Source organism: Gopherus flavomarginatus, chromosome 3, assembly GCF_025201925.1.
Source record: "Gopherus flavomarginatus isolate rGopFla2 chromosome 3, rGopFla2.mat.asm, whole genome shotgun sequence".
Taxonomy (NCBI): Eukaryota; Metazoa; Chordata; order Testudines; family Testudinidae; genus Gopherus; species Gopherus flavomarginatus.
The window spans coordinates 227557481-227573155 of NC_066619.1; the positions used below are offsets into that span (position 1 = coordinate 227557481).

Consider the following 15675-nt stretch of genomic DNA (forward strand, 5'->3'; position numbering starts at 1 on the left):
ACTGCATATAGCTAGTTCAGAACCTAGCTATAACCTCTTGACAAAAAAGATTTGGTTAGATGCCACACTTGACAGTTCAGTGAAAACCTCTGTCTTCTTCCGCTATTGCTGAGTAGAATTTTATCATCAGCTCTCTCTGTAGAAAAAGTGCAACATTATTTTATAAAACTTACCCTAATATCAGACCAATATTAAATAAAGCAACTAACCTATCTTTATTTTCTTTAACACAATATGTACTTTGATCATTGTTATGGAGATACATGGAGAAATTGTCATTAGAACTGGACTCTTGTTCTTCCTCTTCTTCCTCCTCTTCTGCCTGAACAAGTCCATCAGAAAGATAATCATCTCCATCTCCATCCTCTTCATCTAGCGCACACTGGGTAGAACCTCCCCATGTTGCCACTGTTCTAGTGAACATTAGACATTAAAAGATACAGTCAATCTGCCATTAACAAAGGATAACAGCTAAAATCAGAATACTAATAATAAAATTTTATATGCCAATTATATCTACAAGTTGCATCAAAATGAATTTTGCAAACCTCCTACCAATGCAGAGACAGTCAACTCATTTAAAAAGAACTACTTGTGTCTGAACTTTGTAACTTACATTGTTAACACCTAACATCAGAGAAACTTATCTATGAATCCAAACACATTGAAAAGGCCAGAAGGGACCACTGTGATCATGTACAAAGACCTGCTATATTACTGAGACCAAGGACTTTCCGGAGTTAACTCTTGTTTGAATTATAGCATATCTTTTTATTTAACACTTGAAAAGAAGCCATTCTTTCAATCTGGAATCAAACCAACAACTTAAGGATATCTTTCCAAATATGCAAGAGTCCTGCCAGTTGAGCTACTGAAGGCCAACCTAGTATTTTAGGCATTTGACAGCATTTTTCATACAGACCTTTTTCCTTGTTTATATGGGTCTTCCCCCAGTAATGGGGAAAGAGAGAGAAAAAGCATTTTGAAAAATATAACCTCAAACCCCCAACAAAATGGGAGGAAACTCACAGGCAAGTGGGTACCTCAGAAAATTTTTAGGAAATGTTTTGAAAGTCACTAGATTATAAATTTCCAGTATGCTTTTAAAACTAAGAAAATATAGTTTACAACTTTTTCTCTTAAACATTGGATGTGGAATTTTGTTCAAAGTAAACACAATAAAAACAGTCTCTTACTAATTTATTTTTAAATGGAGCACCTCTGTGACATTGTTCACAATGAATGTTTAATATACAGTAAATGATTCCAGACTCCAAAGGTAAGACCATATGAAGCAGGAGAGGTGTGACTCATGCTCTTACTTTTCCATTCTATTTTGTTGTGGAGTACATTGGGTCTCTGATCCACCACTTTTAACAGATGCAGCAACAGTAGATGTGGTTTCTGCCAAATCTCTTCTCCTCTGATGTTCAGCCATTAAAGCTTCAAGCTGCTTTCTTCTCTGTCGTAACTCTTCCCTTAAGATCCCATGCCTACGCATCTCAGACCATAGCTATTTGAAATAAAATAGTTTAATCCTTCTGTTTCATTTTACAAATTTAACTATATTCAAAACCATTAAACCAACAAATTAGGCAAAGCTAAAATTTTTCAAAATTAATTTGATGTGACTATATAGCAAAATGAAGAAAAAATCTAAGTTACAACTGGACACACCTATGATGCAAGTTTCAGCATTTATGTTGTAAGAATAGAATATAAGTTATGTCAATAAAAGTGAGGGTAATAAAATAACGGTTCTCCTGCAATATTAAGAGGTGCTCAGGACTAAGGCCACACTGTGCAAAGGGCTGCAAAAACTCATAGAAAATAGTCTCTGCCCTGAACACCTTAAAATATAAAAAGGTAAGTAACACAAGAAAGTGGGGAGAGAAGAATCCAATCAAATTGTTTTTATAATAATACTCTATAAGAACAATAAAAGTGTATGATTTCCATTTATCACTCCAGCCAGCTATCATTAACTGGCTGATTTCTTACCGATGTCAAGGCAGAATAGGGTCTTGAGGAGGAATTTGAAAGAAAAAGTGGTAACAGTTTTATGGATCACTTCATGAGCATTTATGGATCATCTTCTTGTCAACTGTTTGAAATGGGCCACCTTGATTTCATTAACACTACAAAAGTAATTTTTCCTCCCTTGGTATACACATCTTCTTGTCAATTGTTAAGAACAGCCCACTTCCACCTTAACTGAATTGGCTCATTAGCACTTGCCTTACTAAGTGGGGGTAACTCCCATCTTTTCCTGTGCTTTTACCTGCCTGTATTTTCCACTCCATGCATCCGATGAAGTGGGTTTTAGCCCACGAAAACTTATGCCCAAATAAATTTGTTAGTCTCTAAGGTGCCACAAGGACTCCTCCTTGTTTTTACATGAGCATATAAAGCACGAATGAAGGGACAGGTGTTTCTGCAAGAAGCTGTGGTCCTAGCCTCTTCCATGGCTCTATGAGGACAGATCCCCACTCCTCTCAGTTCCCTCACACAAAATGTCCAGAAGGGAAGGAGGGTGGGTTGTGGAATACACAGCTGCATCACCAATAATACAGAGGCAACCCTGCAAATGTCAAACATAGGAACATGCCAGTCCTAGGATATTAGAGACACAAAATGGGTGAGGTAATATCTATTATTGGACCAATTTCTGTGGGTGAGAGAGAGAAACTGTGTAAGCTTGTCTTTCTCACCAACAGGGGTTGGTCTAATAAACAATATTATCTCACCCACCTTCTCTCTCCAATATCTGAACGTTGCTTAGAAATTCCACTGAGGTTGCCTGGGGCCTCATGGAAAGAGCTTGCACTGTTGAGGAGGCACAGTCTGAACTACTTCGTATGCTGTCAGGATACAAAAAGTTTTCCAGCTGGAAATCACTTGTGAAGAGAGATCGTTTGCCTCTTCATTTGGTCCACATATGAAACAAACAGATGAGATGAAGAATGGAAAGGTTTAGTCCTATCCAGATAAAAAGCTAAGAATCGCTTGACATACAATATGTGAAAATGCTGCTCATCTGGGGTTGAATGCAGCTTAGGGAAGAACCCTGGTAGATATGTAACTTGGTTCAAAAGAAACTGAGAAACCTCTTTAGATAAAAGCTTAGAATGCGGCTACAAAGTTACTTTGTCTTTGGAAAATTGTATGTAAGAAGGCTCTGTCATCAAAGCCTGCAATTCACACACACTCCTTCCAGATGTTTTTGTCACAAGGGAAGCAGTTTTCTGACACAGAAGGGAGAAAGAAGAAGTTGCCAGTGGCTTGAATGGCGGTCTCATAAGAGCTGCTAAGACAGTATCAAGGTCACACAAAGAGGACTAGTTCTTTAACCAGTGGATGGAGACAAGTGACTCCCTTCAAGAACCTCGCTTCCATGGAGTTCAAAACACACTGACTTCCCATGGGTAGATCAATGAAACATTGAAATCACTACCAGGTGCACTCTCAACAAACTAAGTGCAAGACCAGAAGACTGAAGGTGTAAGCAGGTACGCCCAGATGTCCTGGATACAAGCCATTTTCGGTTGAACTCCCCAGGCTAATGAGGAAGTCAGAGGGCTAACATTGTCTTGGCCACGGTGGAGCAATGAGAATGAGGTTGCCATGATCCAATTTCAGCTTGAGAATGACCTGCAGGATAATCGGAATTGGAAGAAAAGCATAGAGGAGTGCAGATTCCCAGCTCAGGTGAAAAGAATTGGTCTCGGGGCCCGGACTGAGACCCCCTCGAGAGCAAAAGAGATGATTGTTGAGATGCCCAAATCATAAAGATGGATTGCTGGACACTGGGCTTCAGAAACCACTCATGATTCAGGGAGAAATTTCTGCTGAGGTGATCCACCCGGTGGTTCTAGAACCCAGTTAAATGATCAGCAGCAGGGTAATGTTTTCTCTCATGCAAAACTTTAAGAGCCTGATGACCTCCTGACCTAGCAGGTTGGAGCACACTCCCTCCTTTCTGTTCATGTAATATTTCACGGTGGTATTGTCAGTAAGGACGTGCATCGCCGAGTCCCTGATGTGATCCGGAAGGGCCCGATTGGCACTGCAGATAGTACAAAGCTTCAGGACACTGATATGCAGAGAAGTTTCCTATTCTGATCACAGGCCTTTCAGTGACCCCAGATGCATTCCTCAACCTACTAAGGAGGCATCAGTGCGGACTCAGCGAAGGAAACACCCTGGCACACATTGCCCTGAGCCACTCACCACCATAAGGACTCCAGGATCGGCAGAGAAAGTTGGACTGGTCCATCCAAGGATTCAGATGACAAACCAACTTTAGCTACATTTGAAGATGATGGAGGTGCAACCTAGCATATTGGATTACTTATTTTCATGCAGCCACATGGCCTAGCAACCTCAGGCATACGCGGACTATCCTTGAGGGTTGAGTTCCCTGCAGCTCCAGAGATAAGTGGCAAATCGCATGGAAGTCAGTCAGTCAGTAGCAACACTCTTGAACTGAGAGTCTAGTAGGGCCCCAATGAACTCGATTCTTTGAGTTGGAACCAGTGTTGACTTCCTGCTGTTTAGGATGAGACTTAGATGATCAAGTAAGTATAGAATGAACTGAACGTGAGAGAGGAGCTCTTCTTTGGACTTGCTTCTCAGTAACTAATCATCCAGATACAAGAAGATACGAGTTCTCTTCCTTAGGTATGCTTTCACTACAATCATGCACTTGTTAACATGCCAGGAGGGAGTGGAAGACAGATCAAAAGGAAGCACGGTATACTGATAGTGCTGGTTTGCCATGACAAACCATAGAAACCTCCTGTGGCTTGGGAGCACTGCTACATGGAAATAAGCATTCTGAAGATCCAACAAATGAGTTGCAATTTAACATGGGGAGGATTGTTGCTAAGGTGACCAGATGGAATCCCACATATCTGATGCATTTGTTGAGGTCACAGAGGACATGACTCATCCCTCGAAGTAGAATCTCTGTCCCCAATGTTGCGGTGAAACCTCTTCCACAGCCCCCAGAGCCAGCAGAGACAGAACCTGCTCCAGAAGTTGTGTCTTATAAGAAGGATCCCTGAAGAGAGATGGCAGCGGGGGGCGGGGGGAGAACTGTATGGCACAACCCTGGGTAACTGAGTCCCAAACACCAAAAACAAAAATGAGCCAGCCTGTCCCTGAACAGGGGAACAAAGATGGACTTCTGCTTGGGACATACAAGTCAAAATGGGCACTTGCTGGGTGCCAGCAGAGGACAAGCCAGTCATGTTCAGAGAACAATGCCTGCTGGTTCGCAATGCCTGTCTGCCAGGAAGAGGAGGTATAAATCTTCCTCCCCATGAAGTCCATTCCCTTCTAGACTCTGTCTTTAGTACAGATTTCTATCTTCACTCTCATTTACTATGGTTACCACAACAGAGTTAGTGGCTGGATGGGAGTAGAAACCTTCAAAACCCAGCATGGGACTGAAATATGACTTCTCTGCACACTTTGTCGTGAGAGGCTATGAAGTTGGAGTATTCCAGTGTTTTTTTTTTCAGGCTCCAAGACAGCCTCATTTATCAGGCTGGCTATTCTCTCTGGAGCGGATTGGAGAATATCCAGCAACTTATGCATATTCTCCTGCATAAATTAAGCCTGGATGCCTAGCAGCCATACATTTAAGAAGATCCTGATATGCCTTGAAGTCCTCAGACATCAAAGGAGAGCAAGAGCCTTGCATGGCAGAGCTGACCAGAGATGAAGCAGCAGTGGTTTGCTCCACCAATAACAGGTCCTTTCTTAACTCTCTCTCTCTCTCTCGCTCTCTTTCACACAAACACACACACAGACACGGGATTGGAGGCCTAGAGGGATGGGCTCAGTCTCACCTGTAGCTGGTTCAGGAAGGGAAGCCACGCATGGGATCAGTGACCTAGTTTTAGAGCAGCTTGAAGAATGGGACCTGAAGGACCGATGAGAGTCCTGGCACTGGTGATCAGTAGGCACTGAACCAAGAACCCCCTCAACTGCAGAAACGATGCCAACTTCAATACCAATGGTGATCCAAAAGATAGCCTCTGGTGCCTATCACGCAATGACGAAGGGGAGGACGACCCGAACCTGGGTCTCGAGGAGTCGCACAGATTCTCTGGTGACAATGGAGCCAGGCACAACAGAATAAACAAACAACCAGACTCATCTGAAGCCCAACAGAAACAGTATCAATGCCAAAAAGGAATGTGGAATCTGCACCAAGTGAGACACTCCCTCTACCCGGTACAGGAAGAGGCGCCAGCACCAAGGCCAAGGACCAAGGCCAAAGGGGCCATCAGCATTGCGAGGGCCTTTGGTGCCAGTCACAGCACTGGTCTCAGTTCCACTGTCTGGGACCTGGGCAGCCTGAGCTGCAGTGCTGATGAACCCAGCAGCTCTACGACCCAGCCAGACTGTGCCACATGTCACAATGGAAGATGAAGCATAGAAGCTACAGCACCTTCGAACTCCTGAACTAGTGGAGAGTCATGGACTGAGAGGGAAAGCAGGTTTGATGTCACCTGATACACCTCCAGCATGGAGACAGTCAGTACTGGTGCAGACGTCATCAGTACCGGTGCAGACGTCATCAGTACCACAGTCACTGGATGCCTCATGGCCAGAACCAGAGTTGATATGGGCTCTTGCTGATCTCGGCACGGTACCAAGGAGATGGACCTGCTCCATTGCGCACGCCAGAAGGAATATGGCGCTGGTCAACACTCCTTTTAGAATATGAGAAAGTCTCCCAGAACCTTGGAGCGCTCCATAATTAGTCTTATGGGACATCTTCCTCACCTCACCAAAGGAGAGAGAGCGACTCCTCTTCCTCTTTGAGGAAACACTAGAGTCCATGTGAAGCAGCATGACTTGCTGGTTCCGATGGCAACCATCGAGTAGACGAGGGTCTCAGTGCTGAAGTGAGCCTCTTGGCTTGTTCCTTCAGGTGCTGCTTCACCCATAAGTCTCTCACCACCTCCGTCCTCTTTTTGAATGACTTACAGATGGAACACCATTCCTTATCATATGCCTCAGCCACAACAAGCATCTCATGTGAGGATCACCCCCCAAACACCCACCCAAGACAGGCAACGCTTGAACCTTGGTGAGGGTATCACACAGGGCAGCCAACTAGTTCAACTAACACTATACTAACACTTGACTAAACCTGAAATGCTACTAGTTTTCTGCAAGTTTTTCCACTAGATTATGAGACCAAAAACATGAGATGAAAATACCACACAAATCTTCGACATAAGCCACAGGCAGTGAAAAGGAACTGAGTTGGGGTCAAAATGGAGCTGTCTTTATATAGCCAGAAGAGGAGTTAGGGCCTGGAGGATACAAATGTTGTCCTTCTGGGTACTGCTAGGCAAAGTTCTCCAGCTTCGGTGCACTGGGCACAAGTACACCTCTGTGGAATACATGGCTGCATCTATTCAAAGATAATAGGATGAAGTAATGGATATGTACGGAGAAGCAAAATTGTGAAGGACCTTGAAATCAAGAAGAAGCTTGAACCTGATGCAGTGAAACAGGGTAGTGTAGGAATTTAAAGGGGAAGGTAATATGGTTACAGCAGCCAGTAAAGGTAACTATTGAATAGTTTTGAGCAGTGTTTTGAATAGATTTGAATGAGGTGATAAAGATGTCAGGGAAGACAGATAAGGTGGTATATTATACAAAGCACAAAAAAGGCAGAGTCTGCTTGCCATTACGAAATAGCTGAAGACCTTTCTAGGCGAAGTTCCCAACATCTTTGAAAATATTAATTTGCTTATAGAAAAGGCTATATTTTGAAGTTAAAAATCAGAAGTTACCTATGGAGTTTTAGAAATATGATCGTCACTACATGCTCTTAGTGTACACCAATCCTTTTTTTATTTTTATTTTTTTTGGCAGAAAGAGACCCACGCCATTTATTAAAAGGCAAATTTAACTACATATATAGTCGTATGATGCTTATGTTTAATTTAACTAAATCCCACTTTTCAAAAGATCTTGAAACTCAGGCAAATTTTATAATTTTTAAACATGTGAGTTTAAAGCATGAGCATACAAAATGGTCACCCATAACTGGGACAGCAAAAGCAATACTATCGTGTTATGAAAAATATTAAATGGAAAAATGAAACTGGTGAATAAAAATGTATAGCTGACTCTGAGACAGTTACGGCTGTACAAGCATTTTGTTCTAAAGGATAATTTTTAGACGCCTGTAATTTGTCTCTTTACTCTTTGTTCTGTTCTCTTTTTTTGTTTTAAAGTCCTCAGTAAAAAAAATTTCAGCCATTGAGAACAAAAACCATGACAATCAAATCTTTTTTATAAAGACAAGATGAATCAGACACTGTTAGAAGGCAAACATTATAAATTTTGCAAGAATACTCCTTACGTAAGAAATTACCTTTTGATGGTTTAGGGGAAAATCTTTGATTCAGTGAAATTACAAGAATTTCTAAAAGTATTTTAGACATAGATAAAGTTTCAGTTAATTGATAAAACTAATGATCTGCCAATGTTAACTAAGCAGAGCGTGTGTTTACATAGGGTGAAATTATCCAGTTATAAGATGTCAGGATGGAACAGTGGAGCTGCATTTGCGTGCACGAGGCAGATCACTTGGAAACTAATTTTAAGATGTAAGCATGTGTGAAAGTGTCTCTCTGTGATTGTTTATAAGGAAGGAGGCAGAAATATGATGAGTCTTGCCTCATTTCATATTCTACATGAACTCCCTGATTGGATGGGTTGTTCTTGGAATCAAGTTTCTGCTGAGATCATTCAATCCCTCTGGTAATAATTTTAAAATTCATATCCCTTTTACAGCCAAATTCTGCAATAGCAGCGAAGAATCCTGTAGCACCTTATAGACTAACAGACGCTTTGGAGCATGAGCTTTCGCGGGTGAATACCCACTTTGTCGGACGCATGTATTCACCAGCGAAAGCTCATGCTCCAAAACGTCTGTTAGTCTATAAGGTGTCACAGGATTCTTTGCTGCTTTTACAGATCCAGACTAAAACAGCAACCCCTCTGATACTTGAAATTCTGAAATATTTGCTTAAATATTTCTTTTGGCAAATACTTTTTGCTACTAAGGTTCATTGTTTGCTTTCTACAAACACACACTTTAAAAAAAAAAAACACTATACGTCTCAACATGTATATAAAAAGACTTGAAATGTTTCAAAATATTTAAAGGTATCTAAGGTATTTTCCTCTTAAAAACAAACAACTGACTCACAAGCAAGTCAGAAATGTCAAGTACCTCATTGTCCACTGTTACCGATTCTTCAGGTTCAAGAACAGGCTTGCCTGCTGCGCTACTTTCAACAGCTGGTGTTGAAGTATCAGGTGAAGCTGGTCTATTTGCTGAGCAATTCCCCAAACTAGCTGACAACTGAAAGAAAAAGATTTTAAAATTAAATATATGTTACTAGAGTAAAATAACATAGGTTATTATTGCTTTCTGCAATTTCTACTTATTTCTTACTGTTACTGGATACGGCTATGTCCCCTTCCCGCCAGCTACTCACATACAACTCAATTTTAGACTTCTTGAGATAACAGCTCAAAGTCGATATATGCTATTAAGAATAGTCTCAGAACCCACATTACCTATACTTCAACCAGCATGCAGCCAAACTTGCATTATGATCAATGCTATGTGTAATGTAAACTAAATCAGAAACTTTGTCATCAAAAATTAATTTTAAAAACTCAACCCAACATTGTGCAATGTGGTAGAATGCTGGTCCCTTGAGCTCTTTTAGTAACTAGCATTTTCAACTGCCTGAATGAAAAATATTTTTGAAAAAGGTCAACATTTGTTAACTTTCATTTTAAAAGAACCAGTTACCTTCACATCAAGGATTTATTCCAGATTTAGGGAAAGATTGTAGTGAAAATTAAGTAGACAAAAATTAACAAACTTTGCAAAGTTTGGTAAAGTGGGCTCATCTGAACATCTGTTTTAATGCAGCCAAATACAAAGTCATCTTCACAAGATGAGACATTACTCTGGAATGCAGGGGCTCTGAAAAGGACTTAAGGGTCATAGTAAATAAGGTAATGGCCAGGAGTTTCCAGTGACATTATGTAGCTAAAAGGGCAAATGCAATCCTTGCATGTATAAGCAGGAGAACATCACATAGGAGCAGGGAGGCAAAACATTGCTCTGTATATGGCCATACTGAGACCATTACTAAAATACTATGTCCAGTTCTGGTGTCACCACTTCTAAATGAATAGTGAAAAATTTGAAAAAAAGAGTTCAGAAAGAAGCTACAAGAACAATTTGAAGTCTGAAAAATATGCCTTTTATAGTGAGAGACTTAAGACGCTCAATCGATTGAGTTTATCCAAGAGAAGTGTAAGAAATGAAATGATCGTGGTCTATACTACCAGTACATATGTAGGGAAGAGATTCTGATAGTAGATGTCGCTAACATAGAAAAAAAAGAGACATAACAAGATTCAATGGTTGGAAGCTGAAACTAGACAAAAATGTCGGACTAGAAATAAGATGCAAATATTTAACAATAAGGGTAATTAACCATTGGAACATATTACATAGGAATGTGATGATTTCTCCATCCCTTGAAGTCTAAATAAAGACTTGATATCTTTCTAGAAAGATATGCTATAGCTCATATAGAAGCCAGAAGCCTAATTCAGAAATTATTGGGCGAGATTCTATAGCAAGTGTTATAAAGGACGTCAGACTAGATGATTATACGTGATCCCTTCTAACTTTTATTTATAATCTATGAATGAGTCTTACAGTGGTTTTATTGAACAAAATTCAACATTATGAGCATAAACAATTTGAAGTTCTTAATTTCAATTTTTCTACTAGAAAAACTACTGCTGTGAGAAACATTTGGTGCCCCATTGCCTGATATTCTTGGTGTATGTCTACACTACACTACAACAAAATACCCACAGCTGATCTGTGTCAGTAGACTCGGGCTCACAGGGCTCAGGCTGCGAGACTATACAATTGCAGTGTAAACATTCAGGTTCAGACTGCAGCCTGAGCTCTAGGACCCGGCAAGGGGAGATGGACTCAGAAACTGGGATCCATCCCAAGCCCAAACATTTATACTGCAATTTTAATAGCCCAAGAGCCCAAGCCAACTGACATGGACCAGTCGTGGATCTTTTACTGCAATGTAGACCATACCCCTGGAGTCTGTGGAGAAGTATACTCTACCTACTTGAAGGTCAGGACAAGCCTTCTGTAATGCTTGGATTTTTTCCTGAATCTCAATCAGTTTCCTTCTTTCTTCTTGAAGTTGTTTAAGTTCCCGCTGTTGCTGCTGAAGTTTAGCTTCATAGAATTTTTCTCTGTAGTAAGAGATATTAGCTGCATATTACTTAGTAAGAGATCTGATGGAATTGTGATCTTCAAAGATAATTTTAAAAGACCATATACCTTGCTTTTTCATTCAGTCTCACATCTTGTTGCAATCTGTTGGTGCAAGCTCTGATATTATTTGGTTGCTGCTTTGCCTCCTCTACTTCCGCCAAAAAGAAGTCACCAACATTAGCCGTGTCAGCAGCAGTTGCTTCAGGCTCTGTCTCATCATCCTGTAACAGCGGGAGTGCAGTCAGCAATATTTTTCAATTGCTACACTGAAATTTTTAATCAACTGTATTTTGTAAACAAATCTAGAAGCAAATCGTGCTCCGGCCATATGTGTGTATGTATAGTCTATATAGCTGGAGCAACAGTTTACAGATGGAGAGTAATTTATTGAAGTACAACGAACAAAAATATGACAGCTACTGAGGGACAAGAGTAGAGTTGGAATAGCCAGTGGTCACGACCCCATCTTAATGGGGTCACCAGGGCTCGCTTAGATTTGCTGGGGTCCAGGGCCCAAGCCCAAGCCGCACCAACCAGGACCGAAGCCCAAGTCTCAGGGCTTTAGCCTTGGGTGGCAGGGCTCAGGTTATAGACCCCTTCCTTGTGGCTGAAGCCTTTGGTCTTCAGCTTTGGCACCCCAGCACAGCAGAGCTTGAGTGGGCTCAGGCTTCAGTCCCCCCACCTGGGATTGTGTAGTAATTTTTGTTGTCAGAAGGGGGTCACAGTGCAATGAAATATGAGAACGCTTGGAATAGGCGATTGCCTATTTAATCGTCCTCCCATTGAGATCCTGGCAAAACTCCAATAAACTTAACCAGAAACCAAACTGTGCCTGAAAGAGACAAATTTTAAAACGTTTTAAAAGTAAGTGCCCTTTATGTGACTTAAAAGCCTCATTTTCTTGGCTTTTGATTTTTTTTTCCCCCATCTCATATACATTTAGGAATTTTTGGCTTAATCTAGAAGTCTATGAAGCTGAAGCAGCCATTCCTGTTACTGTCCAAGATGAACATTCTGAATCAAGAACCACATAAAACAGAGGGATTATAGAAGCCAGAGCAGAGAGAGATGCATATTCACAATGCAGTTACTGATTATGCAAATAACTGTACTCAGATTTACTATACTGCTGCCAGTCAGAAAGGTTGGAAGGATTCAAATGTACAGTTTAAAACTATTTGCACCATGATCATGCACATCATAAATCCACAACCAGAGTACAAGGAACAGCATAACAAAAAACTCTAAATCTTAAAGTAGCTGTTCAGCAGCTCTACTCTCTGGCTACGACAATTCCACTTACATAAGACATAAAACGCACACTTTAATGAAATTCTCAGATTGTAAGAATTACAAAATTTTAATATTGTACGGGTTTTTATCTTTATATTTACTTGCTCTGTAAAGGTAAAAGATGTACAGGTTTTTTTACTGCCTTTTGTGGGGTATTATGTTAATCTTGTTTCAACTGAAAGTCAGGAGGAGGACTTGTTTGGGGAGACAATCAAAACCAATGAAAGAAAAATATTCTGTTTAAAAACATTATAGGCACACAGACAATTCCTATTTGGCCCACAAATTATGAGTCTGAAAACAAAAGCGTTTATGAAAATATTGACCAATACGTTTTTTTAAATTCCAGTAGAAACAGGTGATATTAAATCTGTTCCCCTGCAGCGATCAAAAGCCAAATTTGCAGACCTCAGAACCAGAAAGTGAGACTGATTTCACTAATATTCATTATGCAAGATGGAAAAAAAATGCAAGAGTAATAGAGCATAAACAATGAAAAATTAGATTTTTAGAATTCACTTAGGGATCATCTATGGTGTTTCATAAGAAAGTTTTTTATATTATAATTTAAGTTTAAAGCCCCTCTGAAGCAGGGTTCTCAATCTTCTGCTTTCTGAGGCCTCACCAACATGTTATAAAAACTCCACAACCCAGCTGTGCCTCAACAACTGTTTTCTGCATATAAAAGCCAGGGCTGACATTACAGGATAGCAAGCAGGGCAATTGCTCTGTCTTCGGCTTCAGCCCTGGGTGGCAGGGCACAGGGCCCTCGGTTTCAGCCCCACATGAGGCCTGTCTTCACTACAGGGTTAAGCCAACCTAAGTTACACTACTCCAGCTACATGAATAATGTAGCTGGAGTCAAGTAGCTTAGTTGACTTACCCCAGCATCTTTACTGCGCTGCATCGATGGGAGATGCTCTCCAGTCAACTTCCCTTACTCTTTTCAGAGAGCTGGAGTATTGGGGTCGACCCGAGAGCGCTCCGATGTAGATTTAGCAGGTCTTCACTAGATCCACTAAATCGATCCCTGCTGCATCAATTGCAGCAGCGTCTATCGCCTCGTAGTGAAGACCAGCCTATGGTGGGGCTTCAGCTTTCTGCCCTTTGCCACAGCAAATCCAATAGTGGCCTTGCTTGGCAAACCCCCTGAATCCTGCTTGTGGCCCCCACATGGGGCCCTGGACCCCGGTTGATAACTGCTGCTTTAAAGAGCATTTTAGATTTGTGTTTCAAATGGACCACCTCCATATTAGACAAATCAAACTATTCACCTTTTTCAAGTTTTACAGCGAGCACTACCACTCTATTAGTCTGGTCTGTGCACAATGTTAAAAAAAAAACACAGTTAGTTCATACACTCAAGAGTCAGTAGTTTATTTGGTTTTTTTTTTTAATCATGTTCATGGGTATGTAATAAGATTATATTTGTAAAAAGTACCTGTACCATAGCTACAAGATTTTGTAACTGTTTAAGTTTTTGTTTTGCAGCTATAAGTCTACTGATCTTCTGCTCAAACTCAGCATCTCCAGCATCAGCATCAGCTACACTGCTTCTGCAGCTAGATAAAGAAACTTCACTGGCTCTGTCCTCTTCCACTTCGTCATCACCACCTTGTGATACATCAATATCTTTGTCACTGTTCCTATTACAACAATCTGAAGGAAAAACAGCAAAAACAGTGCCAAGGTTGCAGATAAACACTAGTGAACTTGTTAAAAATCACTAAATGTTCATATGACTAATGTGTTTCAGATCTGAAGCTGTACTGCTCAATGAAAGGAATCCAATCTAGCATTTAAACCCTTGCTGAACACTTAGTTTATATTCAAATCTGAAGCTCCCAAACCACATAACCAGGAAGAAAGCTTAAGGAGTTAACATGCTACCAAACACACACTCATCAGTTTCAGCTCTACATTCAGTAATACTTGAATATCTTTTAAAACATACCTAATGTAGAAGACATATTTGAAGTCCTTAAGTTAGCAGCAGATCGGTTATTTATTTCACAGTCTATATTAAGGTGTCTTCCATCTCTGTTAGTAGTTCCACACTGTATGTTGGAATTGCTATTTATTTCACCCCAGCTACTAATTCCCTGAGGGTTTCTAGGAGAAAACATTCATCATATTAAAAATCAGTTCTCAGTCCATTAAAACTTTAAAAGAAAACTGGATAAGATAATTTTTTTTAAACTTTAATCATTTTAGATTAATGTGCTAAACACTACAATTGCCAAGATAAAAGGTCATTCAAAACAATCACATACAAACCTTAACATCCCATTTCCCCTTTAGGGGACAACTAAAATTCCCCAGCCCAGCTCTGCGCTGTCACAGACAGAAGATGGTCTATAGCACAGGAGTCCCCCTTTTAAATAATATCTACCAGGCAGGTTTTCAAGTAGAGTTGAAGATGCTGGTCTGAACGTATAAAATGTTACATGGTTTGGGACATAGTTACTTGAGAGATTATCCGTGCACTCAAGTACATATGGAACCCCTTCAATGTGAACAGAAGATGTCTTTGACAGGGGATATCCATGAACATCCCTCAACACTGCAATTCATTTCCACCTTGATTCTCTAGACTAGATTTGTTAGCCTTCCAGATACATTGCAAATCCCATCTTTATCTGTGACTATGTGAAGTAAGGATGAGTTAGCAGCCTGATAAACTGAATGCATGGGACTATATTTGGATTTTATAAGGCCATTTAATGTGCCTATTTATCCTTTCTGCGTCTTATCTTGAAATTCTAATAGGTATCAAGAGTTGCATACTGATGCTATAAAATCTAAACAGGAACATTAAATTTTGAAACACCATTTTAAAAAACTTTGTAACATTTACACGAAGAACATAATTTATCCGTGAAGTCCTTAGTGGAGTTTCATGGTATAATCAGCAAAGGGTCTAATTCACAGTGCATAATTCTAGAGCTATTGTATATTTTAGGAAGACCTTTAAAATGACTTAACTGGATTAAGAAAAATATTGTATT

General features: G+C 40.3%; 1 protein-coding gene across 9 annotated transcripts in view; it reads right to left on the minus strand.

The window, feature by feature from the left end:
* The window catches only part of PCM1 (pericentriolar material 1), a 94119-nt gene that overhangs the window by 36688 nt on the left and 41756 nt on the right, over window positions 1-15675 (minus strand). For 8 of the 9 annotated variants that reach the window (XM_050947259.1, XM_050947265.1, XM_050947266.1 and 5 more), the window contains 7 exons: window positions 14622-14779; window positions 14109-14326; window positions 11441-11595; window positions 11223-11352; window positions 9272-9403; window positions 1323-1513; window positions 210-413 (listed from right to left, as the gene is read on the minus strand). In XM_050947259.1, the coding sequence (XP_050803216.1) occupies window positions 210-413; window positions 1323-1513; window positions 9272-9403; window positions 11223-11352; window positions 11441-11595; window positions 14109-14326; window positions 14622-14779 (1188 nt within the window). The remainder of the gene's footprint in view (window positions 1-209; window positions 414-1322; window positions 1514-9271; window positions 9404-11222; window positions 11353-11440; window positions 11596-14108; window positions 14327-14621; window positions 14780-15675) is intronic. The other variant, XM_050947262.1, reaches the window with a different exon arrangement.